Raw genomic sequence first — 25,323 nt, 5'->3', positions numbered from 1 at the left:
TCATGTGGAATAAGTTTAATTAAATTATAATGTAGAATCAAATATTAGAGCAGCCAAGTCAAATGGGAAAGAAACATTATAGGAACACACCCTCATTTTTATCGGTGTTTTAAGTCAACTGAGGGCTTGTGGTACAATTAAATAAAAAGCCAAAGCTATACACATTACTGTTCTCTGCCAAGATATTCTCATGAAGCTGGTGTCAAGTTGTCAGTAAAGCCTGAGAAAGCGTAACTTGTATTAAGTCATCATTAGTTGTGCAATTTGGTCTGTTGTTTTTCACTGAGCCATTTGAACTTCCAGTATACAGTCTTTTGTATTCCCTTGCTGATGAATTCTTTCATCACTGCTGTCTTGCAGAATTGATTGTCAACTCTCAGTATGTGAGAGTAGTGTATGGCATGATCTTCTGATGTGGATGGTAACATTTACACTTCATATGTTGTCGAATTGTAGTTTATGCTGGAGTTGAAAGTGCATGTTTCAGGTAGCTTTGGCTGACTACGTGTTTCAGTGGATTTCTGAAAACTTTCTTTACCTCCACTGTGAAGGCGTAGAAGTGAATGAAAGCTGATACTTTGGCTTTTAGCTATTGCAGTTTGAGTTATCAATATATGTGCTTCTCTTCACTGAATTGTGGTGGTGGTGTTGGGGGCAAGGAAGGTGGCAGTGGCTTTTTTGCATTATAGCAGAAGTAACAACTCACATCTCACATAAAATCTTTCTTTTTTTACTGCTGTTTACACTGACGTATGTAAAGTGCAATATGCTTTCAGTGGCCACATAAAGATGTATTATCAGTGTGTGTCTTGATCTAAGACAAAATATTAATTTGCCTAAGAAATAATATTTTCTGCTGAATTTTTTGTTTTCATCTTGTACCTGAGACTATCCAAAATGTTACTGATTGCATTGAGAATGTATTTGGGCAGATTTTAGGGGCAGTAAAGCTTTACAGAAAGTGATTTTGCAGTCACGAATAAAGCAGATTGAAGGGTTCAGGAAGTACTTGCATATTCGTCTCATTAGGTAACAGAAATCCTATCACATGGCTTGTCTGATTTACCGCAGCTTTAAGATCCTGTCTCAACTAGTTTCAGTGAATTATTTGAAAGATCAGATTGGCCAGTAGGAAAAAGTTTCTCATCAGCAACATAGTTGCAGTGTTGGAGCAGGTTATTCCTGGAGTTTTGGAATCATTGTCCTTGGAGGTTTTCAGGACTCACCTGGACAAAGCATTGGTGGCTCAATCTGGTGTTGGCGTGGTCCAGCTCTGACTGCAGTGTTGGACAGGAGGATTCCAGAGGTCCCTACCTGCTAATATTTCAATGATTCTAATTCCAGAAAACTGTTTAAAGACTTATTTGAAGGGAAACATGATTTCTAATGAGACAAAAGTCTAAATTTATTGTGTAATTGTTTAAACTGGTAACTTTACTGTAAGTTTATAATAATATTAATGAAGGACAGTACCATGCAGGTGCCTTTGGTCCATCCATAAATTTCATAGAAAAATAGAATTTTGATATTCAAAAGCCTGAAATCTGCAGAAACTCAACTAAACAACATACAGTTCATTGGAATTAAGTGGAAGCTGAGTATGAATACAACTTTTGTAAGCTTGGACAACGGATTGATTTTCAGCCCATAAGGGAGAGAAACTACGTAAAATGATAGAGAAAGCAATTCCATTTTTATTTATGTAGCCCAGTCATCAGTTTAACATTTTAGTTTGAGTCAAAAATAAATTAAATTCCAGCTGGTGCAGAATTGTGAGTGCTTTCAGTACAGCTTGGTGAGGCTAATATCTGCAGGGTATCAATCCATCAGAAACCACCTTTCTGACACATTTTTGCATATTACCAAGCTTTTATGATTATCCCAATGGGATTTTGAGGCCTCCACACTACATTTACAATCATTACAGACCTACCTGGCAGACCAAAAAATCAGATCTCTCAAAACATCTGGACAGCAATCAAAGAACACTGCAAAGCAGTTCTTCCCATGCCCTTTCCCACTCATTTGCTGTTAAAGAAAGGATGCCAAAAAATTCTTAACATACGGGTTTATGTTTCAAGAATTACAGTAAGCTCCTCCTTCAGAAAACGTTGCCACAGTTGCTTATAATCTCATCTAGGAGCTAAGAACTGAATGCCTCCTGAATGTCTTTTTATGTTTGCTTATAGGTGACATTTCCCCTGCCAAATCATTTCAGAGAGGCTGAGGCACACAGAAAAAAATCTGTTACTGTTGTGCAAATAAACAAGGGTCCATACTGATTTAACTGAGCTTCTTGGTTTCTCAGAAACGAAATGATTTTTTCTAGAAGAGACCTTTGGAGGTCATTTTGTCCACAGTCTCAGCATGACTAATTTTGAAGTTAGACCTGGCTTCATAGTTAGTTTGCATTTCTCAAGGCATATCAAGCTATTTGACAAGATTCATAATCATTGTCTTCCTTTTAACTGATGAGTAAAGTAGGAAGGAAGTGAGGAAGACAAATAACTTTTTGAGATACAAGTTTGGAACAGAGGACTGACTTTTAGCTGCTCTGAAAGGTAAGTTTTGCTGTAGATCTGAACGTAGCAAGGATATCACTCCATATCTCATGTCCCTAAGTTTCATCCTCTTTTTATTTGGCTATCTCAAAAAGACTTCTGTGGTCAGAACATTCGGTCAGTGGTGTTTTTAATAATACTGTAGTAAAAGAGGGTCTTGTTTTTGTTTTGAATTGTTTCTATTTATGGAACTGAGGGAGCAGTATGTGTGGTAAGAATGAAATTGTCACAGATTTGTCCATTTCAAGCACAATGTATTAAATGAGCTTCTTCAACTTTCTTATGTCATCTAAGACAGTTTTATTTTCCAGTTTTGCTGTGTTATTAAATGAAAAAAAAATGACTACAGTGCTAACCTTGGATAACGATGAATCTTCATCTTTAAAACTTTTATTCTCCATCCAAGACATTCTCCTTGTATGGAGCCTACAAACAAGAACGTCTATAAACATGACTGCCAGGATTAAAGCTAAAGGTGAGCCATAAACTTTATTTCAACAAGATCTCAGTTACAAATTAACTTTGCCAATGCCCAGTGTGCAGGGCTTACACCACGTGGTGTTTCAGGAAGTGGATCCTGGTGCTGTTCTCTGCAGACACGCGATGTCATTCCTCTGCATTTTTTAAATCAATGGTGTGGCAGAGTTATGCACAGAGAGGAGTGGGAAGACAATTGCCAAACTTGCAAATGTATCAAGGTCTTTGGCATTGGTGTGAATTGGGTTTCCTTAACATGAAATGTAGCTCAAGTAAATTCATTTTTGTATTCTTTTTTTCTTTTATTTTCATGTTAGATCCTGCAAGACAGGTGCAGAGGTACTGGCATTCTTTATGCCAGTTCATAGATGCCTGTAAGCATATATGTCAAGCTGTCTAAGAATATATGAAGTGTACAGGCTTCCATTCAAATCCAATAATTATAATTTTATGTGAAGTAGTTACATATTAAGGCTTTGAAATGGCACCCTCATAAAGATAGCTGAATTGTGCCAAACTTGTGGCTAAGTGCAGCACTTTTTCTTCTGTGAACAGCTAAAATCTGTGTTTTCATTCATATGTACAGATGCTACCTTACCCCAGACACCTCTGTAGCATACATGCATTTGGAACGGGAGCAATAGGTTGGGATAAGAAGAACACTTGAAATGAATGTATTTTTATAGTTCTTATAAAGGGATAAGAATCATCCCATACACAATTAACAGGTTATTAAGCTGCTTCATTACCAGTATATCCAACCAGGAGGAGTATAAATAGGCTCTTCTAGACAGGCAGTGATGGGAGAAAATATAGCTGCTGTGTGCCAGAAAATACACTACTGAATATGTTCTTATTCTGTAAGTATAAGTATGTTACAGACTGAAGTTTTCACCTCCGTGTATTTAGGAACGTGCCCCTTTTACAGCAGTGATACATCATCGGGGCTGCTTTTCAGCTGCACGTGAGCAGCAGAGGCAACAGCTGAGAGGCATTTAACAGCTACTTTGTGAAGTTCACTGAGCTGCACCTGTGTGCTGTGAAGTTCTCCGCGTGGTCTCCACCAGGTAAATACTTGTAAGTTTGAGTTCTGAGATGGTATCCCTGAACTGCAGTTTACTTTCACTGAAATAAATGTAAATAATAATGCTTTTAGCATGTGAATTGGTGTCTGCCAAGCTGGGTCCATAACTTTGTAAGACTTTAAAGGAGCATAAAAAACTGACCACTTATAAAACTAATATATTAAAAGAAGGGAAGAAAATGAGATGTTAATGTTTAAATCCATTGGATAGTCACAGCTAAATGTCCAGCTCTGCATTTTCCCTGTGTTAGGAGTGACTTAGCAGCAGCAAGGTTTTTTTGGTCACCAAAAAGTATATTTCAATCCAACACTGATATTGAATTACAAACTAAAAATCTATTTAAACAAGTAAATTAAAAAATGTGTAACTTGCAACATTTATCCTCTAAAAATTATTAGAGATTCATTAGTGCTGGTAATAGAAAATGTAATAGCATAATGAGAGCATTTTAGAGGCTTTTTTGTTATGGCTGCTTTGAGATAAATTTGAGTTTGACAGTGTCTCTAAAAATGTTCGTGGCCCCTAACATTACAGATTCTCCTACTGCTGCCACCCAGCAGAAATGCCTAGAGCAGCATTTCTATGGTAGCTAAACCAGATGGTGTTTTACCATTGCAGAGTCTCACCTGTGAAACAGAAAGGAGTTATAGAGGAAAAACCACTTATCTTGAACTGTAAATAATGACAAGGAAATAGTCCTTTATCCAGCCATTTTCTACAGAAAGCACAGGACTTTCTGTTTTGTGTGTCATCCTACATACACTTTCTCAAAACCAACAGGATTCAGCTTTGAAGCCTCATACAGGACAGGGCCTAAAATGCAAAGTGCTTTCTGCCAGCGATGTCCGCTAAAGAAATCCTGTGCTCAATTGCACCTTTTGTTACACGTAAACTCTGGCACTGATAGCTCAGTTCGGACACAGCAACGTCCACAAGTGCAATTAATTAGAAGCAGGTGACGATTTTTCGTTTTGAGGATTTCAAAGCTAAGACACACGTTGTGCTTTGGGAAGCACACGTGCATACTTTCCAGATTTGAAAATCAGAAAAGGAGGAGGAGGAGGAGAGGGCCGGGGGGAGCGCTCAGCCCCCATTGAAGCCCCCGGGCGGGCTCGCCAGGATCGCACAGAACTGAAAGCAGGTAGAGACACTTCCTGCAGGCAGCACCGCAGAAGGGAGTTTTCCTCTGATCTCCCTCAAAAACCAATCAGGCCAGATCAGCCAGGCGTTGATTCTCCTTCTGTCCCTCCTACACCTTTCCCAAAGACCCAATGGCCTTGTCCCTCTGGGAGATTGACTAGAGTCACATGAGCCGCACCGAGGGCAGGTAACTCAGGAGAGGCGAAGGGGGGGGTAAAAAAAAAAAAAAAAAAAGAAAAAAAAAAACAGGCTCAGGCTGGGCTTCTGCCATGATGTCAGAGGGAAAGAAACCCACAGCTTGCTAATTTCACCTCCCAATCGGCCCCGGGAAAAGGAGATCACCGGGAACAGGTAGAGATGCGAGTTTTCTCCGTTTTCCTTTTTTTGGCTCTCCAAAGACCTGACTTCTGAACAGCTCTTTCTCTCCTCTTAATACCGTACTCTTCATCTCTCCTTTCCCCTTCGATCACTTGGAGGTAGGGGGTGAACCTTTGCGGGATTTTGTTGTTCCTTTTTTTGTCCGTTTGCGTGTCTTTCTTTTACTTTTTTTTTCTCTTTTTTTGACCTCTGCTTTTGATTGTAGTTGTTTCCCCCTGTGGTCATGACGGCTTCGCACAGTGACTCTTTGGTGGTGTTGTTTGGGGCAACAGCTGGTGCATATGGGGCTAAACTGGGTTCGGATGAGAGGGAACTAATTCTCTTGGTGTGGCAAGTTGTGGATCTCCCCAGCAAGAAGGTACGGCTTCGACACCCGGCGAGGGCGCGTTGCGGGCGGCTGCCGTTTGTTCATTTCACAAATGCACCCCGGGCAGGGCAGACCGGCCCTCCGCTCACCGCGTTACTCCTTCACAAAGCCCTTCCGTCCTTGTCGGTTTTGTGCCCGTTTAAAAGGAAGAGAGAACGATTTTAAGGACAGCTAGGCCGCTTCCCGCCGCCCCCCGCCCCGTCCTTGCCGATCCGTCGGTGGTTCCCACTTCGGGGACGTCTGCAGCCTCCCAGCACAAAGCTGGCTGCAGCTCGGACGCGCACGCTGCCCCGGCGGCTCTCGGCGTAACCGTCGGGCCCGGGGCGGCCTGCAGCGGGCGGCTTTTGTTGTTTTTTAACCGACGTCTGGCAAACGCTTAAGAGAACCTTAAATTCCTTTAATTTTTATGCTAATCTGAAAACGTGTTCCAGTTTCCAACCCACCCCCCCCACCCCCCCCCACCCCCCAAAAAAAAAAAAAAAAAAAAAAAAAGCCCTATTACGAATAAGAATCTCTAGAGATAAAGGGCTTTGACAAAATGAACACGTTTGCTTTGATAAAACGATCCATTTTGTGAAGGGATCTGGGAAGCTGCCTTAACACTAGATGATTTTCCCCTTACGTTGAGCAACTCCCTCTAAAATGAGCTCTGCGTGCCATGAAGGCCAGCTCTGGTGCCCGGAGCAGACAGCGTGGCTCTCCCGGGTGGGAGGGGAAGAAACCCAGGCGAAAGGTTTCGATTTGTGAAATCGACAAATGCTTTTTCTCATTGTGATCGTTACCGGGGCAGAGATACTGCACCTTGCTGATTTTTTCTGCAGTCTGAAAGCATTGTTACCAAGAGCCCGTTCGTTTGTTCCTCACTTTTGTCCCTTGTTTCTTAAATGTTTTTAGGTAGGGACGCTACACAAATCCCTGGTGAAAGCAGACAATTTGGAGTTAAGTGACCAATGTCGTGAAGTGAGTGGTTTAACACCAGAGGGACTGGGCGAAGCTGAGCCTCTGGACCGGGTTCTTCAACAGGTGAGATGCTGCTCTTCAGAAAAGGGGCTCTTCAGGGTGAAATCTGGGGATGACACCCAACTATTTGGTAAAAGAAATACTTTAACTGTCTTTCACTTTGAAGTCATTGGCAAGTTGTTGTGTTTGTGACAAAGCGAACCTAAACAAGACCTGAAACAGTTGAATTGGGAGCCCTGGAATTCTGAAAGAGTTGTGTTCAATGCCAGCTGATTCTCAGAAGCTCTGGCTTCTGATTATTCTGATAGGCAAACTTGTGTTCCAAATTTCTCTTGCTCAAGACTTTTTTTTTTTTTCTTAAAGTAGAATGATAACAGCAGTACTGCTTAAACTTTTGAAATGCAGGTGGCACGTGTTAATATACGGGCTCATTGCTGTAGTGTGAATCATCTCTCAATTGTTATTCTTCAAACTGGATGAATTCTTTAAAAACTATGTTATGTGGAACACAGCTTTTTGATCTATATCAGTCTTCCTGATGAGCTTAATTAGTGATTGATTGTTTCTTCAGTTTCTGTATTCTACTCTGACTTATATCACACTGATATGTGGTTTGGTATGGTCCTTTCACTTCTAGAGGCCATCAATTACTTTAAAGCTTTTAATGTGAATACTGTGTACTTACTCAGTTCCTGAAATTTTACTTTCTTTCCCTTTTATACATACAAAATGTGCTCGAGTGGAAAAATACAATAGTGCATTTTTGTGGAACGTATAAGACTGGCTTTCCACACCTTGTCTGAGTCACTTGTAGGTGTGTTTCAGCAAGAAACTTGCTTAGGCAGTAGAACAGGTTCGTGTTGCTGTAAGTTCTGGTGACACAGAGATAGCTTGGCAGACTGACTCCTAACCCTCTTTGATATGGAACGGCTAACATTTCACTCTGGAGGGGTATCTTTAAAAACAGAAATATGTAACTGCAGTGTGTCTTAGAATTTCTTGACATCAGCCATGAATGCCATTCGTTACACATTTTGCTGGATTCTAAGATCGAAAGGTGATTTAAAAAAAAAAAAAAAATTTTTTTAAGCTTCAAAATAACCCCTGAGAAAATGCACAGCTGCAGGTTTGGTCTTGTCCCAGATCTTGCACTAAAGACATCTGGAACAGCTTAGCCTAGTACACTCTGTTTACCTTTATAACAGACACACTTTAATTATACTCAATACTTTATGAGAGATTGTATCTTATTGCTGTAAATTGCAGTGTAGGTGGGTCTGCGTTAGCAAATAAAAGGAAATACTACCTTTGCGTGTAGGTGTGGTAAGGACTCTTGAAAAACAACAATTTTATCCCTTTTGTTGGACATATCTGTGCAACTAGTGATTTTGCTGTTAATTGTGGCATACCAGTTGTGATGCAGCTGGTTCTGTCTTGGGTCTCCTGGAACACCCTTCACCTCAGCTTGTGTCCCTGCCCCTCCGTGCTTCCTGTCTCTCTGGGAGTTTGTGGAGAATTACTTCATCCTTTCATCCTTTCACCTCCAATTGTAGCAAAAGGTAGAATTCTGTATTTTTTAACAGAAAATCCTTTTCTGCATTTTTTTTTTTTTTAAGTCCATTAAATGATTTAACTGCATTGTGTGTTTTTAAGGATGTTCCAGGTGTTTATAGGTACATGTAGATTTTTTTTTATCCTCATTTAAGTATTTTGATTAGCCAAAGCACAGGTAGATGAAGTGATTATTTGAAAAGGAGGAGGAAAAGGAAGTAAGCTTGTACCTTGATTTGAGATAATGTTATAGAGTATGTGAAATTAGCTTTCCACACCCTGCTTGGGTTGTGGTAGAGAATCTGATGATGCAGCTGCAAATTGCTCACTTGAACACTCAGCCTTACAAATAAACGTTTTCAGTGCCTGCTTCTGGCTTTTTCCTTCTGTTCTCAGCCTCTGCATGTAGAGGGAAGTGAGACTCCCCAAGCATAAAGCCATTGTAACTTCTGTCTGCATTTCGGAGATTTCTTCCAACCTCAACCACTCTTTGATTCTGATTTGGCAAGTCGTAACTGATAAACAGTAGATGAACTTCTGTGGGCCTGGAGTTTTTCCACTGACTGTGGAAGACCTGCTAATTTTTAGTTCACTTTCCAGGAATGATGGAGTCTACCAGTAGCCTATAGTCTGTGGTTATGTCTGTCCTCCCCAGCAAAGCACTTCCACAAATGTTGCATCATTTCAGTTGTATTTCATATTCTGCAGCATTGCATCTTACGCAACTTATTACTTGGATTTGACTTCAGTATTCTGGAATAGATGTTTTCCCTGATATATTTTACTGTGTAACTTTACAGAGAGACATTCTGAATCTCAGTGCCCCCTAAATAAACAACATTTATATTGTGTACATTTTGCTGCAAGGTTTTAAATATTGGTTTTGTCCAAGCTCACAAATGTTTGATTCCACACGTGCTAGTGCATTTATGGGATCCACCTGTATGTTCTGGCAGGTGATGTGCCATGTTTGGCATGAATGTTTAGATAGCTATTTTGGTTGGGGAAGAGGGAATCCTCACAGCGTACAAATATTAGGGTTTATTATTATTATTTCACCTTGGAAGCAGTCTGCTTGATGTATTTAGTTCAAAGTGAAAGTTGTAACTTGGCTCTGTTTTTGAGCCACAAATGGTGAACATATAACTGCTGACAGAAATGTGTTGTTGTAAGTGAAGAATGCTACTGGGTAGAAAAAAAAAATGAGGATCTTTTTTTTTAAACAAAGTAGGAAATCTCAAGTTCAGTGTATGTCTGGAACTGTCTTGAACCTGTGATGTAAACCCCTTAGCACATGTTACCTACAGGACTCACTGAAGGGAGCAGTGTCCTACATTGCTTCCTGCATTTCTAGGACTTCCTTGCCAAATTACTTGGGTCAGATCTAAATCATGGTGCTGGCTTGTTTAGGATGTGATTTAGAGTTTTCTGAATAACTACTGTAACTTTATGGTTTCCCAGTTTCAAAGACTATAGGGGAAGAAGAGGTTTCAAGTTGCTCTCTGAAACCTCACAGGATTGGAAGCTTGCTTTAAAGGAGCAAAACCAGAATGAACTTTGCCTTTCTCTCATCCCCATGATTCTGTCATTAAAAGGGCTAACATCTTCAAATGCTTCTCTTATTATAGCCATGGGGATTCTTAAGTTAAAGATTGAATATGAAGTTGAAAGTGTTGTGGATTTCCCATGCAGAAAACCTGGCTGAATCAGCATGATTTGCCTTAAGACATATTACTTTCCTTTTGCAAGATGTTATTTGCATGTCACCCTGACAAAGGATACAGTCTCAGAAGAGCTAACAATTTTGAAGATCTGACTGAAGTATTTAGCTGTAATTACCTTCTTACTTTGAACGATATACATGAAAAGGGAGTTTCTCATGAGAGCTGGGTCTGCTTTGAGCCCGTTGAAAGCATCCAAATTTCACCTGTGGAGTGACATTTCAGCATGAAGAATTTGTCTCCAAGACTGTCCTAGTCTTGCTGATCTTTCATCACGCTGTTTTGGATGCAGTATGTTAGTGATGCATTTGGTTTGGATTCTTAAACATAGAATGACCAACATGTTCATTTTGCCCTTCTTTACTAAACTGTGCATAAAGTAAAGCTAGTGAGACTGTCAGGTCTCATCAGGTGATAACAAGGTACTAGTTCTCTAAAGCCTGTTTGAATGCTTATTGATAGTTCACCTCAGCTGCAGGAGCAGTTTATTTTCTGAAGTATCAAGAAATTCTGCAAGAAACAAGCAGGTTAGGTGAGCGTTGGGAAAGAAATGGGGGAAGAGGTAGAAGAACCACTGAATTCCTCTAACCTGATAAACCGGTTACAACTTTTTAAAGAGAAACTTGTTCTGCAGCCTCCTCTTCTCAAAATGCTAGCAGAAACTGTTCTTGGCTCCTTCTTTCCAGCTGTCACACTTTCACTTTGGATAAATGATTTTTTTTAATTTTTTTTTTTTTTTTTTTAATGCACCTCTTAGGCTTCAGACTGGAGAAGGAAGCCTGAAAATGTGTGCTGACTGCCAATCAAAATAAATATGAACCCAAAAAATACAGGATACGAAAAAAGGAGATTCATATGTATGTTAGTGGTAATGCTGGGCTGTTCTCATGGATTAGAAGGTTAATTCATGTTGTTTTGTTTTTGACCACCTTAAGTATAGCTAACTCAAGAAGAAAGAAGCATATAAATATTTCTTTGTGTTCAAAGACATTTTATTGAAACTGATAATAGCCTAAATTTTATTTCTTTATTTGGTGCTGTGTCTGGTCTTCCAGCGTGAGATTATTTGGTGACTGTATTGGCCCAATGTAACACTTGTTAGAGTCCATATGTTGGAGTATTTGCTGGGTCTGAGTCTGGAAGTTTTGGAGCAGGTGTTTGAGAAACCTTTGGCAAGTGTTACTGAGCAGGCTGTTCTTTCCACAGCAAATATTTAGGGTGTAGTTTCACAAGACTTGGCTTCAGCAGTGAAGCCAGCTTTTTCTCCCCATGTCATAATTTGCCATCCTCTTTGTTGTGACAGTAAAGCTTTTTGTGAAGCTGTGCTATGATCAGGATCACTGAAATGAGCAGATAGGGTGGGATCTTCTAAACTGCTTTGCTGTCCAAGCTTACATCCCATGAAATTGCACCCTTCAGCTTCTTTCATGATCCAGCTTGTTTGATGGTGATGCCAGCTTAAAGTATTTCTGCCCCCACATCGTGCTCTCAAGCTGCAGTTGCACAAAAACTTTGTGGCACCTTTCACTTAGTGGTTCTCACATGGACCTCTCTCCCCTGCATTCTGATAGTACACGGGGTTTGGGGGCTGCAAATGGAGCAGGACGCAGTTCTGAGTTGAATACCAGCTCTGGAGTGGATCTTTCTGAGCAGTGCAGCAGATAGATAGTTTGAGGACAGCCACAGTGCCAAGGTGAGGGCAAGCATTCGGGTGAAATGAGAGAAATGCTTTAAGGCAGGTAGGATGCCAAGCAGTTTGTAGTGTGGCCTTGGTTTTGTGTCAACAAGAAGTGATGAGGATCCCCTGAAAGACAGAAGGTGGCCTTCAGGTTGTCAGAGCAGGTGAGACACAAAGCCCTGCTCCTGGAGGATGGCTGAGGCATACAGTCTTATGTGTTGTTCTTAATTTGTGTTAGCATCTAATAGCTTCCTGTTCTGGCTGATAAATTTAGCTGAGCATTAGTTAAATGGTTTGACACCTTATACTGGAATACTGTCAGTCTTTATGTTGGGGAAGTAAGGGTGTGGTAATGCTTCCTGTAGCTTCAGGCCTCTGCAGTTTGGATTTTTGCTGTTTAGTAATGAAAATGGACAGCAAGTGAAAGAGCTCTAGTGATTCTGTTAACTCTGTACTGGGCGAGGTAAAAGATTTTTTTACTACTGCAAATTCTCTGTGCTACTCAACTCCCCATAAGTTATCATTAAAGCACTGAAATCTGCTCTCTTAAACAGTTGAGAGTTAATAGAAGAAACAATCTCTGTGTTTTATATCTATAATGTATGCATAAATATGCGTAATGTGGGTGCATTTGTTGTTAACAGCATTTGTGCTGTTAAGATGACAGTATTCATTAGGGGTGAATGATTTGACCTGAGCAGGCTGCTTGTGGCAGTGGATGCTGCTGCTTGTTCCAATGAAGATAAGCATTAATGTTAATTCTCTCACTGGGATGAGATGGACGAGATTATATAGAAAATAAACACTGCAATTACAGGTGTGGAGAAAGGCTGCTCAGAATGGCTTGAAGTGCCTGATTTTGTTCAATGTTTAGAGCTGTATCCCTAGCAGTTTGCAGTGTCCTCACTGCTGTGTTACACCAAATACTGGAACTTCTCTTGAAATTGTATTTGCAGCTTTTAAAAAGCCTCTGGAAGATGGTAAAGTACAGGGTGGAAGCTTGTTGATGAAAGCATTGCTGGTGGTGAATATGCGATCCTCAAAATTCTTGAACTTTGTTTTATTACTTGCCATAAGTAGTTACTGAAAAAGTCCTTGGAAATGTGTTAATGAACTATTTTCATGGCTTTCAAAATTGTCAGAAGGATAATAGAAGAAGAATAAAGGACTTGGATTCCACTATTTTAATAATAATGCAGTGGTTCTACCAGTCCTTACACGTTAACATGGAAGCAGTTGAGAAAATTCTCTGTGGGTACTCTAATGTCTGCAAACCTGCACTGGCACTTAATCTGGCCCTTGTCACAGCTTGTGGGAGGGCTGTGCTGTTCTTGCATCAGTGTGTTGGTTTGCACAGAATTTTTCTTAAAACAAAAGCACCCTCAGGTTAATATGCAGCAGATCTTGTGTGGCTGGATGCTTCCAAATGAGAGCAACACTTCTGTCAGAGTGTTAGCAGCACTTCCCTGCTGAATGTTTAGGTTTAAGAGTGACACAGTTACAGATGCTGACAGGAGTTGATGTTGTCAGCAGAGCAGAGTTGTGGCCAGTGCCATAAAAATGCTGATTGTGATTTGATTTGTTCAGGAGTAACTATTTACATAGTGTCAGCTCTGTATTGTTTTATGCTTCTTGTGGTTAAAATTAGAGCTTCTGTGTCTTTCAGTTAGAAACATAAATAGAAACACTATCTTTTCTCTCACTTGTATCTGTGGCCTCTCCTTAGCAAATTGTTGCCATCAAAAGCTTATGAATGTGAGTGATTCCTCTCTCTGTTCCTCTATCTGTTTGGCAGTCTTTCTGGTGAAGCCAGAAGGCTAAAACCAGCAGGCTAATATGGAAGTACTGCATACAAGTGGAATAGTTACAACTGGCAGGATTGTGATTAGGAAAATGGAATATCAAATAATTTAAGATTATTAACAAAGCATCGTAGAATCTCAGTGGCTGTGGATCTCTGTGTCTGGCATGTTATGTGAAACTGTGTGGTGAAATGCTTACTGTAGCAAGCAAGTTTTAATCTAGGGCCATTTTAGTATCCTCAAGTGAGAGAGGAAAAAACTGATGCCATGTAATTTTATTCCCCAGAAGTAGGACTTCTATATGTATTTGAAATTCAGTAGAATAATGAAAGATTTGTCTTAGACAAATCTTGTGTTAGAAATCTTTAGCAAAAAAAATGGGAACAATGAATTGAAAACCTATGGATGTGTTAATTGCATTGGTCTCAACTAACTTACTTTGCTGCTTTTAAAATTCTTTGCAAGTTTAGTGATTTGGTGTTGTCCTCATATAGATCTTGGCAAATGGTCTTTTTTTCTTCCCTGTTGTAAATCTTATTCCCTCTACTGATCTAGAAATATATTTTTTTCGTAACAGTTGCTGCTTTTCATGAAGACTGCAAGGATACCATATTGTTCTTTTTCATCAATTTCTGCCAGCTACATGCTCATTTCAAGCCAGGAAAATATCAATAGTTAGAAAGGCAATTTTGTGTATGTATCCTTAGTAGATACAGGATCTGTATCTACTTGATATCTATCTGTTTGCTCTGGAAACCTTGTTGCATTGCTCTGATAAATGTGCTGGTATTCCTTAAACTGTTCACAACTTACTCCAAGATACTTCTATATGGTAACCTCTGTTTTGCTTTGTTATAAGCAACTGCGTTACTTATCTGTCCCTTGCTCATTAAATCCACATGCTGTGAACTCTGTGGTTTGTAAGGTAAATATTACAAGGAAATTATTGGGAATTGAAACTTTAATGTGCTCACTGTTTGTGAGCATTTGTAGCTTGTGAAAAGAGGAAAAAGCCATCACTTCAGTTTGAAAACTCTTGAGTTTTTCTTTCCCATGGCTACTGTGCCATACAAGAGAGGGGCAAAATGTAGTCAGAAGGGGATATTGTTAGTGCTAAAATATTGGAAGGAAACTTAATTTCAGGACTGTTACTCCTTGTATCACAAATCGTTACACGATGAACTTCTGCTTATTGTAAAGATTGTTGAAGGACATCAGGTAAATATCTAAGGCAGAAGAAGAAAGCTGCTGCAATTGTGATATGCATAAAGAAATACAGGAGAATATGAATCATCTCCCACTGCTACACTCACACCTCGGATAGAAATAACTGATCACAAGGAGCTGTGTGGTTTGCTTCGTATTCTGTACAGTTCCCATCGAGTCTGCTCTGTCACAGAGTTCCATAAGCAAAAAGCTACCTGGGAAAGAGAATGCAGTTCTCTGAGATTAAACAGCATTTAAATAACGCTACCATTCATGTTCTTGTTCTGCATTGGGTAGGTTTGAATCCCTTGGAAAGCCCAATGTAAGTGGACTGCTCAAATCTCAGAGGTAATTATTTTGCTTATTTTCACTTGTCCTTTTATCAAACTTAATATTTGATGCGTGGCCTTGTTGCTTCAGTCTGTGACTTCAACATTTCAGAGGCTAAAGGCTAGCTGGCTTAGAGGTCTGCTTCTCATTTTTGCTTTCATAATGGCATGTTGAACAAGAAAGGGAAAACTTGAAGCAGTTTCATGGAAGTTTTACCTTTTTTGCTCATGTTTGTAAGTTTGTGCAAGGATTACTTGGATTCTTTTATAAGCAAAAATACTTAATGGATCTCAAGTCTGTTATTCAGGACAGTCAAAGTGTATTATATTCTTACTGTACAGGTTAAAGTTGAGGCAGAAGTATGATAGAATCTAGAAGAAAAGAGAATTTTGGATGATATATACGTCTTCTTTTTATACTTCCTCTTCTTTCCTTGGTCATTACTGCAAAAAGAACTTATAAAAAGAAAAGGGAAGAATAACAGAAAAAAAACATTTAATGTTAAAGGCATTGGCTGTTCTACAACTGGTTAAGCTTGCACTACAAACAGTGAGGTAGTTGAGTAAATAGAGCAGTACCATGCATTACAGTCAATAGAGCCAGTGCTAAAGATCACATTGCTATGAAATTTGTCCTTGAAACAGAGGTAAGAGAGAGTGGGGGGTCATATAGAATACTTTGAGAGAGAGCTTGTGCTTAAGTTTAAAAAAAAATAGGAAATGCTAGTGATACCATATTGAAACTTAGAGTTCAGGAGGTATGTCTAGCATTTTCTTTCAGGCTGTGGTGAGTTGTTCTGTGAGCTGTACTGACAGCCAGCAGCCTATGTGGTGTGTGAGGCACTACACTGTTGTAATCCTGCTTGAAATATATGTAAAAGGTTGACAGAATATGGATTATTATTGTTTTGTTGTTGTTGCAAATATTGCAGGTTTCCTGAATCTTATCTTTTGTATAATGACAGACTTGTGAATAACCCACACAGGCACATGCTAAGGTGATCTGCAAGGTTTGTAATTTTTCTGCATTTTGTTTATTATTGCTTTCTGGTGGCCTCTTCCATAGGGGTTAATTTAAACAGAAAAACAACCTGCTTTTTCTCAGCAAGTGTTTCTTATTGGTTGGTTCCCTGACACATAATACAGTTGTGAAGTAAGTCCAGAAACTGCAGTTCTTATGCTGCTGGACTGGGTTTCTTTTGTCTCACACAAGACTAACCTCTGGTCCTGTGCACATTTCAGCACTCTCTTATTAAAACAGACCGTGCTTTTGAAGATAAAAGCTGTGACCTGATTGCTGTGACATTTAGGTGGCCTGAACCACGCTCTCCTCTTTTATGCGTAATGCATTACCCGAATTAGATGCTATAGATACCGTAGCTGGAAAGCATACAAACAAGCTAGGGCTGCAAACTTCTATCTGAGAAATAATTAATCAAATATGGTCATAAAATCCTCAAGTGATGTGGGTTGGACAGGGCTTTGTCTTGGCAGAAGGCATTCTTTCCTAGGAAAAACTAAACTTTTAGGTAGTGTTGTTTACTTTGTGACACAAAGGCCCAGGTCCAGTTAAAATGAGGCAAGGAAATAAATAAGGTATAAACTGTTCCGAAAGTGTAAAGTTTCTGATGATGCTGAGTCACAGCAATATTTTTGATGCTGTACAAGCTGTCCCTGGGACAGACAATCCATGACAACCATTGCTTTGTTTCTGTATTTATATTATACTGGTTACTGAACCAGCAACGACAGGTTAGCTTCATGTAAGCTAAATGTACACCCTCTCCGTGTAACTGTGAAAGAATATGGTGAATTTAAAAGTTGTTGAATGGAAGAATGTAATCAACTGGAATTTTTTCCCTAAGAGGTGTATGTGGCTATGCAGCTCCCTGACTTTGCCATCACACTGGTCACCATAGAGTTGTAATGAGGACAGAGTAGTATTATTTATTGAAATTTCAAATTCCCAGCAACCGAGGATGAAAATGGATATCTTCAGATAGCTTTAAAAATAGTTATCCTGTATTTATTGATTAGCTGCATGTTGTTTTGAAGGCTTACTGTGTTTGGAATTTATGGCAGAACTCCAGGCAGATGTTGATTGAGGCTTTAATCGCACTATCTTTGTTGGTAGAAGTTTGTGCCATGTATGGAGAAGTGTGAATATGAGAAAGGAAACAAGAAGGGTTTGTGTCTATACAGATGCTAAGTGTAGATCAAACTGTGTTGCAAAAGCATCAGAAGCAGCAGGAGGTGTGGTGCCTGCTTTGATGTTGTTGAAACTCTGTTCAGGTAAGAATACAAAATGACAAGGTTAGTAGGTAGAAAGAGGTTGCAGAGAAGACTTGAGTGGAAGCCAGCTTACAGTGCTTGCATGCTGGGTGCCATTTCCTGCAGCTCCTTGAGACTGAGGTAGGCAAACCTGTTCTTACACTTTGGAATTCCAAAGCTGGACGGAAATTGTGCTGGCTGAGGGTAATACATGGACCAACGGTGGTATACCATCTCAGGTGTGCCTATGGTGGCCATTGTGATTGATTACTCAATTATTGCGTACCATTTCAGTACCTTCATGCTATAGGTGACCATGCTGAGCACTGTTATACCATCTGTGGCATGCTAGAAATGAAAGCCACACCTTTGTCCAGGCTAGTTTTCAGTCGCTCAGTAATGTCAGGCATTGGTGTTGAAGAGAGTAAAATCAAACTGGCAGTATTGTTTTCTAGTATTTCTCGTGAGTGGACCTGGGCTGCTTGTGTCATCTTCAAGTTTTCTCCACAGAGAAATGAAGCCCAGAGGCAATTCTTTTTTTCACACTTAAATGGTATCTAAATGTAGTAACTTCTATGTAACAAGGGGTGGGGGGAATCAGCTGCAGCTTGTTGGCTTAAGTGTTGCTTTTTCTCCATACAGCAGTTTCAGTACAAGGTCACCATGCATCCATTATCAGCCATGTGGAATAGTAGTTAACAGATGAACAAAGGCAATGGCTTACTATAGGGTTTGCTGTTTAAAAAGTTACCTAGCACAATAAAGGGTTATCATACTTGTAAATACTGCTGAAATGCAGTCTGCACACTTTCCAGTAGTATTGGCATGCTTTAAATTCCACCATTGCATGGATAAAGCTGACATTATCAACAAGGTTTGAAGAGTGAAGGAGTAGAAAACTGCCAGTGGAGAGTATTGTAAATAAATGGGAAACCCTTGTGGGTGTTGAGTCTAAGGCACAAAGTCCAGGTGAGAGCATATTCCAAAGCCATCATATCACACATGGATATAGTGTGTATGTTCAAGCTTTGTATACCACAAGGATGAGCTGTTACTCATGAGATTTCTTTAAAGATTAAAGCCTTTAATTCTTAAGGGAGACTTCCCTGGGTGGTTTTCTTTTTTTTTTTTTTTCCAGCAGTGCTCCAATCTTGCTTATGTTTGGTAGCAGAAGAGTTATTTTATCAAACTCTGCTGCATCTCACCCTTTCTCTCAAGACACACACAGACTCCACATATGAGCTAAGGTGACACTGATGTAACACTCCTGTTTAGCTGCAGAGTAGACAAAACGAAGAGCCCTAAGAGACCAGAGTCATAGAATAGCTGAGGTTGGAGCAGACTTGTGTTTCTAGGTCAACCCCTTAAAGCAGGAGCAGCTAGAACAGGCTGCCCAGCACTGTGTGCAGTTGAGTCTTGTGTATCTCCAAGGATGGGGAGATTGCAGATTCACAGGGCAGACAATGGAAATGTCATTCCAGGAACTGCACCTGCAAGAATATGCTTGGTTGAGGCTGTTCTCTGGTGATAAATTGTAGAGGGCAGTCTGTGAAATCAGTCTCCAAGGCCTGCAATATCTTTGCCTGTGTTTTGTTTTTTCATTTGTGTTTGATGCTTCTCTTAGCAGGAAGAAGACGTCATTGTTTTGTGACGTGTGCTACAAGCAAAGAATAACTGACACCAAGGCCTAAAAGACAGCTTAAAGCTCTGATGTTGTGACTTACAGTAATGTGTAATAAGTAATGGTTATTTTGTATTTTTTTTTCTAAACACAAGTCTGAATATCATATATGGTGACAAGTAGTCTGGCTTTAGTTGAGGCATATGAGATGCACATTTAGGCTGCACTTTGCAGTGAACTGATGTGGTCTCATTGCTAGGAGAGCTATAATTAGGAGGAAAGGTTAGTATCTTTTTCAATTGACCAAGGACATGTGTCAAAGTGGGGGAGTTTGCATGAAAATGGACTCTGATGTTTATGGGTTGAAGGAAAAAAGCACTTTATAGTTGCTATTTAAGTTGTTTCTGCAACATAAAACTGTTATATGTGCAAATCTGAATAGATCTTAGTGTCAGTGGTACGCTGAGGTAGACAAATTCCTTTTGTCAACCTGTCCAATAAACCGTAGTTCTCAAAATTCATAATGCTAGTAAAATGTAATGAAAATGTGATAATTTTCAGGATCCAAAGCAAAGCTTTGAGTAATAATGATGTGAAATTTAGAAGCCTCAGTTTCATAAATTTAGAAAGCCTGACTTATTAGACATGCAAACACAGATGCTCAACTGATCTGATAAGATTTCCTAGTTTAACTTGTCCGTATGCATAATTCTATACAAAGAAGATCCTTACATAGACATCTGTATGTAGGAGCCACATGCCTGTAATGGAGCCTATGCTGTCCCACTCTTCATTCTAGCAACTTGTTGATGGAGGAGATCTTTTACGTAGATTAAAGAATATGTTTGCAAAAGAGACCTGAAGTAGATGTTAAGTTCCTGTTTTGCATAGAGATGCATGCTTATTAGAGTCAGAACTTATTCTATTTTAGAAATAATGGGGGCCTTAAGAGATAGGGAAGGCACATCTAATTTTACAGGTTTTAGCAAAGGGGATGTAAGCAGCTCGACTCCTATGACTCAGATAAAACTTTTTATCTCAAACAGCACATTATAAAATTCTGTGGAGTGTATCTTTGCTGTTTGTCGTGGACAGCTGTGTATGGGTAATTTAAGTTCAAGGGAGTATAATGGAATATAGGATTCTAGGTGAGCTAAAATAACTTTTTTTTTTTCTGAGCTATTCATGAAAGTGTTCCTTTTAATTGTGATCACATGTATTCAGCACCAAATTTTAATCTCTAGGTAATTTAGCAGCATTCTTTTAATATCACTGATATGAAATGATGCTCTTCCACGGTGAGGACCATCCAATTGTGCAGAGAACATTGATAAATCTTCCAATACCATCTTTCTACATGGGGATATGGATACATGTCTAGCTTTAGTGTGGGATGTAAGCTGGGCTTCTTTCTGGGAGCTGATTTTGTCCAGAGTTAAGTTCCAAAGATGCCTTTAATTCTTTGGCTTTGTGAACAGTTTTGTGTTTAACCTGGTTTCATTAGATGTATTGGATCAGTAGGGCTAACAGAGTGAAACAGATAGTGCTATAAATAGAAATGGTCCAGGTTTGAAGAAGGAACAAACCTGATGAGAAAGAAGCAGCCAAAAGTTTGTTAATTTTCAGAGGTGAATGGAAGAGAGAATCTTTGCAGATTATCTTGGTTTTAGATTTAGAATCACAGAATTGTTTATGTTGGAAGGGACCCTGCAGATCATTTAGACCAACGCCCTTGCAATGAACAGGAATGTCTGAAGCTCAATTAAGTGCTCAGAGCCTGGTCCAGCCTGACCTTGAATGTCTCCAAGGACAGGACAGCCATGACCTTCTTGAGCAAACCTTTTCCAGTGACTCACCACCCTTATTGTAAAAAACAAAACAAAAAAAAAACAGAAAACAAAAACAAAAACAAAAACAAAAAACAAAAACAAAACAAAAAAAAAAAAACACAAAAAAACCCCAACCTTATCCAGTGTCAAGCACCCCTCCTTCAGTTTGAAACCATTTTCCCTTGCCCTTTTAAAGCAGGCCCTGCTAAGGAGTCTGTCTCTTTCTTTCTCACAGCCCCGCTTTAGATGTTGAAAGGCTGCTGTCAGACCTCCCCAGAGCCTTCTCTTCTCCTGGCTGAACAGCCTCAGCTCTCTCAGCTTGTCCTCATAGGGAAGATGTTCCATTCCTTGGATCGTTTTTGTGGCTCTACTGTGGGTGCACTTTAACAGGTCCACATCTCTCCTGCGCTGTGGACTCCTCATCTGGATGCAGTGCTCCAAGTGAGGCCTCACCAATGCAGAGTAGAGGGTCAGAATCACCTCCCTTGACCTGATGACCGTACTCCTTTTGTTGCAGCTCAGGATACAGTTGGCTTTCTGGGCTGTGAGGGCACATTGCTGGATCATGTCCAGCTTGCCATCCACCAGTGCTCTTCAGGTCCTTCTTAACAGGGTTGTGCTCCATCCTTACATCACTAGCCTGCACTGATACTGGAGTTTATTGTGACCCAGATGCAAGCTGCTGCACTTGGATTTGTTGAGCCTCATGAAGTTTACCTGGGCCCATTGTTCCAGCCTGTCTAGGTCTGTCTTTGGGTGTGTTGACTGCATCACACAGCTTGGTGTCATCTGCAAACTGCTGAGGGTGCACTCAATCCCACTGTTGATGTCGTTGGTGAAGATGTTAAAGAGCACAGATCCCAGTACTGACCCCTGAGGGATGCCACTTGTCACCAGTCTCCATCTGGACATTGTGCAGTTGACCACCAGTCTCTGGGTATGACCCTGCAACCAGTTCCTCATCTGTTGAACAGTCTACCTATCAAATTCTTATATTCTCAATTTGGAGAGAAGCATATTATGGACAACTGTGTCAAAGGCTTTACTGAAGTCCAGGTAGATGTCATCAGTGGCTCTTCCATTGTCCTCTTACGGTTAAACCATCCTAAAAAAACAGTTTTGTTGGTCAGGCAGGACCTGTCCTTGGTGAAGCCAAGCTGGTGAATATTTCTTGGTGAAGCTGGTTATCGCATATCACCTCCCTGTCTACCCTCTGCCATAGTGTCCAGCAGGATTTGTTCCATGAACTTGTCTGGCACAGAGGTGAGGCTTGCAGGTCTGTAGTTCAGATACAGTTCGCTTGTCAGATGGATGGCTTCTGCAACTGAATTATATCTGTTTCATTACCATCCCAGCCACAGACACAGCTCAGATGCAGTGGCCTTTCTCAAGGATGGGAGCTATTTTTAGTTAGGGAAATGGGAATATCCAAATAGCCAGAGGTTTATTTTAGTGCACTGTAACTACTGAAAGAGCTCTGAGGAATCTTCGTGTTTCTCTAAGATCTACAGCTTTGTTCAGTTAAGGCTCCACGAAGGGGGCTGTGTCATTTCAGCCACTTGGGATTCATTTGTGGAAACACAGCAGCTTGTGCTGGCTTTCATCCAGCTTTGCTGCTGGCAAAACATGTCTCTGCGCTCTCTTTGTACTCTCTGCTCCATGACCAAAAGCCTGTTTAGCCAGTTTTTCAAAGTAGTCTTCTGACTCCCTCCTTCCCTCTCAGCACATTTTCCCTGAGAAATGTTTTGTGTTTCGTGGAGGTAAATGTATAGAACAGCTTGTTTAATTTTTTCTCTTTTCTCTGCTTGATTTTTAATCTGTGTATCGAATTATTGAACATGTTCCTTTAAATATAGAGTGATTCATCAGAACTCTAGCACAAACTGAGCGGCGGAACCATAAGGGGTGGAGGATGATGCCTGTACACTGTGCTTCCTGCAGTGAGGACTGGTTGCAAGATGCAAACAGCGATAATTAGCGCTCTTGAACTCAGTTACTACAAAATGACTAGGTGAACAGGGAAGACAAGAGGGTGTGTGAGCTTGGGGGAAACCTGAATGTGGGGCAGCGCTGTGGAGAGCAGGACGAAGGGGGATGACAGGAGGTAAATAGCTGAGATGGTTTTTCTAAGTGGAGTTAAGGGAATGTGGGTGGAGTTTACAAAATGGTTGAACTGTGGACAAGTTGTTGAAGGTGTGAGAGAAAATTGTAATGTAAATCTGGCACTGGTCTTAACGTGTTTTTATCTTGCTGTATTTGGTGTACGAACGTTGCAGGTTGTGTTCTGAGGTGCTGCCTGAAATTTATAGTGTGAAAAAGGAGGCTCAAGTGGCCTTTCAGCTGAAGCTTGTAATCACTGAACTTGTATTTATAAAGCTGCATTAAAATGTGTGTGCAATAGTTGCTTTAACTCCTGAACGTGTGTGATGGACTTTATCTGTCTTCTCAGTTGTATGGGAAACACAAAAGAAAAAAGATTAATATTTCAGTGCAACAGTCTTGATTTGTTTATTTTTACCAATGTATTTGATACTGTTTGGTCTAAGTGCTTCCTCTCTTATCCAAACATTTTTTCCTTTTTATTTTCTAATTTGAAGACTTTTTGAGAGCAATTTGCTTTACAAACAAATAGGAGTTTCCACTCCTGCATTTCCTGCTTCACTTCTTGATTCTGATCAGAGCAGCTCTCCAATTGCACTTGAGTTATATGGCCTTCTGTGCACCTTCAGAAGCATAGGGTGCAAAGTTGGAGATCTAGGAGTGTTTTGTAATTGCTCTACAGTAAGGCTCTGCTTTGCTTTGGCAAGAGTTCCTGTACATCTTCTGCAGGCTAATGCTTACTTCCATTTCCAATCCTTTCTTACAAATATTTGCTTTTTACTGTGCCTAGAAGTTAAAACAGGAGAGAGATGTTGCATTTAGTAAGAAGGCAATTCTCATTGTATTTGTTATAGTGAGAATATTTGTTGCTGCCCCATAACAGCGTTTCTGAAGTGGTTCTTTTTGAGCTCTGGCATTTTCTTCTTTTTCTGGTGTTTACACATCAGTTGAGGTATTTAGAGCACTCTTGGAGCTCGGTTTTCTGACTTTAAATCATTCCTAAACAATGACTTGCTTTACAGCCTCAGGTTCTCCAAGCCTTCAGCTCATGGTGGGAACCTGGGCTACCAGTTGGGAGGAAACTGGCATTCTGGTCTGCAAGAATGTCTTGTGGTTTGTTTGTTTGCTTTGATAGTGTGCAAAGAATTGCTTTGGAAAGGATTAGAGGAGGTATTTCACCCTTTAAAAAGTTTCAATTATCTTCTGTTTTTATATAAAATGAAGTTATTTAATATCACATATATATACTTACCAGGGCTGCTCTGAAAGTAATGCCTCCTATTTTATCATGTGGGCTTGAACCTTTCCACTGATATTCTGTTACATTGTGTTGCTGTGCGACAGATGGCAGCAGAGGGGCAGTCTGTTGGAATGGTTTCTGACATGGGAAGTGTGAAGAAACCAAAGATGTGTTGCTGAATTCTTCCTCCAGATGGAAAATAAATGGCACCCACTGACATTCACTGATACTTGCTGAACATGTGTGGAGACCAAACAGTGGATGTGAGCAAAGGGAGGCAGTGGGTGATATTTCAGCAGTGTTGACAGTAATAGTGAGTCACCTCTGCTACTGTAGGATTTTGAGTGTGGTAAGCAGGTTCCTGGTCATTGCTGGTGAGAGTGCTAATGGTGGTGACTATGTTGATAAACAATGTTTTGTAGCTGACAGTTTGCTCTACCAAATACTGTTATTGCCCTCTTTTTATCTGTTGTTGTTTCCATGGGAATAAATAGGAGGCATTACTTTCAGTGTGACCTACATACAGAGATATGTAGATACATCTTCAAATTATATCTTTATTATCTTTAAATTAGGCAAGCTGCACAAGATGCTGATGTAAGTAGCTTTCCTTACTCACTTCTGTCCCCAGTTCTCTGTCTGGGGACATGCAATAGCTGTCACTACAGTGTTTCTGAACTCAGACTGGCAGAAGAACACCAACTAGCTGTCCAAGCCTAAAAAGTGATTCTATGGTTCTATGATTCTAAGTGGACCCATGTTGGGTTTAAGCAGTTACTTCAAATTAAAGCCTGGGTAATCCTGTCTTTGCTGCTACCACTGTGTCTAATGTAAGATTTCTCCCTTGTGAGACTTACCTTTGGGACATAATTGCTATGTTTGTTCAAAGTTATTGTGTAGCTGTGAGAGCAGATCATTAGGCTGTTGTCTTTAGAAAGCAGAGACTGTAACTATGTACAGTGTTGCATGTGTTGATAATAAAACAAACCAGCTGTTATTTTCCACAT

At 40.1% G+C, this 25,323-nt stretch overlaps 1 protein-coding gene across 7 annotated transcripts in view; it reads left to right on the top strand.

Moving 5' to 3' along the window:
• The first annotated feature begins 3,966 nt into the window (after positions 1-3,966).
• ESRP2 (epithelial splicing regulatory protein 2) overlaps positions 3,967-25,323 on the top strand; it is a 43,406-nt gene continuing 22,049 nt past the window's right edge. For 3 of the 7 annotated variants that reach the window (XR_008207473.1, XM_052685684.1, XM_052685689.1), the window contains exons 1-3: positions 5,433-5,614; positions 5,847-5,999; positions 6,903-7,031. Coding sequence is in view for 6 of the 7 variants with exons in the window: in XM_052685684.1 (XP_052541644.1) it covers positions 5,865-5,999; positions 6,903-7,031 (264 nt within the window). In the remaining variant the exon portion in view is untranslated. Of the gene's footprint in view, positions 4,106-5,431; positions 5,615-5,846; positions 6,000-6,902; positions 7,032-25,323 lie in introns of those variants that run through there. The other 4 variants (XM_052685686.1, XM_052685687.1, XM_052685685.1 and 1 more) reach the window with 3 other exon arrangements.

The sequence above is a fragment of the Tympanuchus pallidicinctus genome, unplaced genomic scaffold, assembly GCF_026119805.1.
Source record: "Tympanuchus pallidicinctus isolate F22 unplaced genomic scaffold, pur_lepc_1.0 scaffold22, whole genome shotgun sequence".
Lineage (NCBI taxonomy): Eukaryota > Metazoa > Chordata > Aves > Galliformes > Phasianidae > Tympanuchus > Tympanuchus pallidicinctus.
This window is presented reverse-complemented; position numbering and strand designations above follow the sequence as displayed.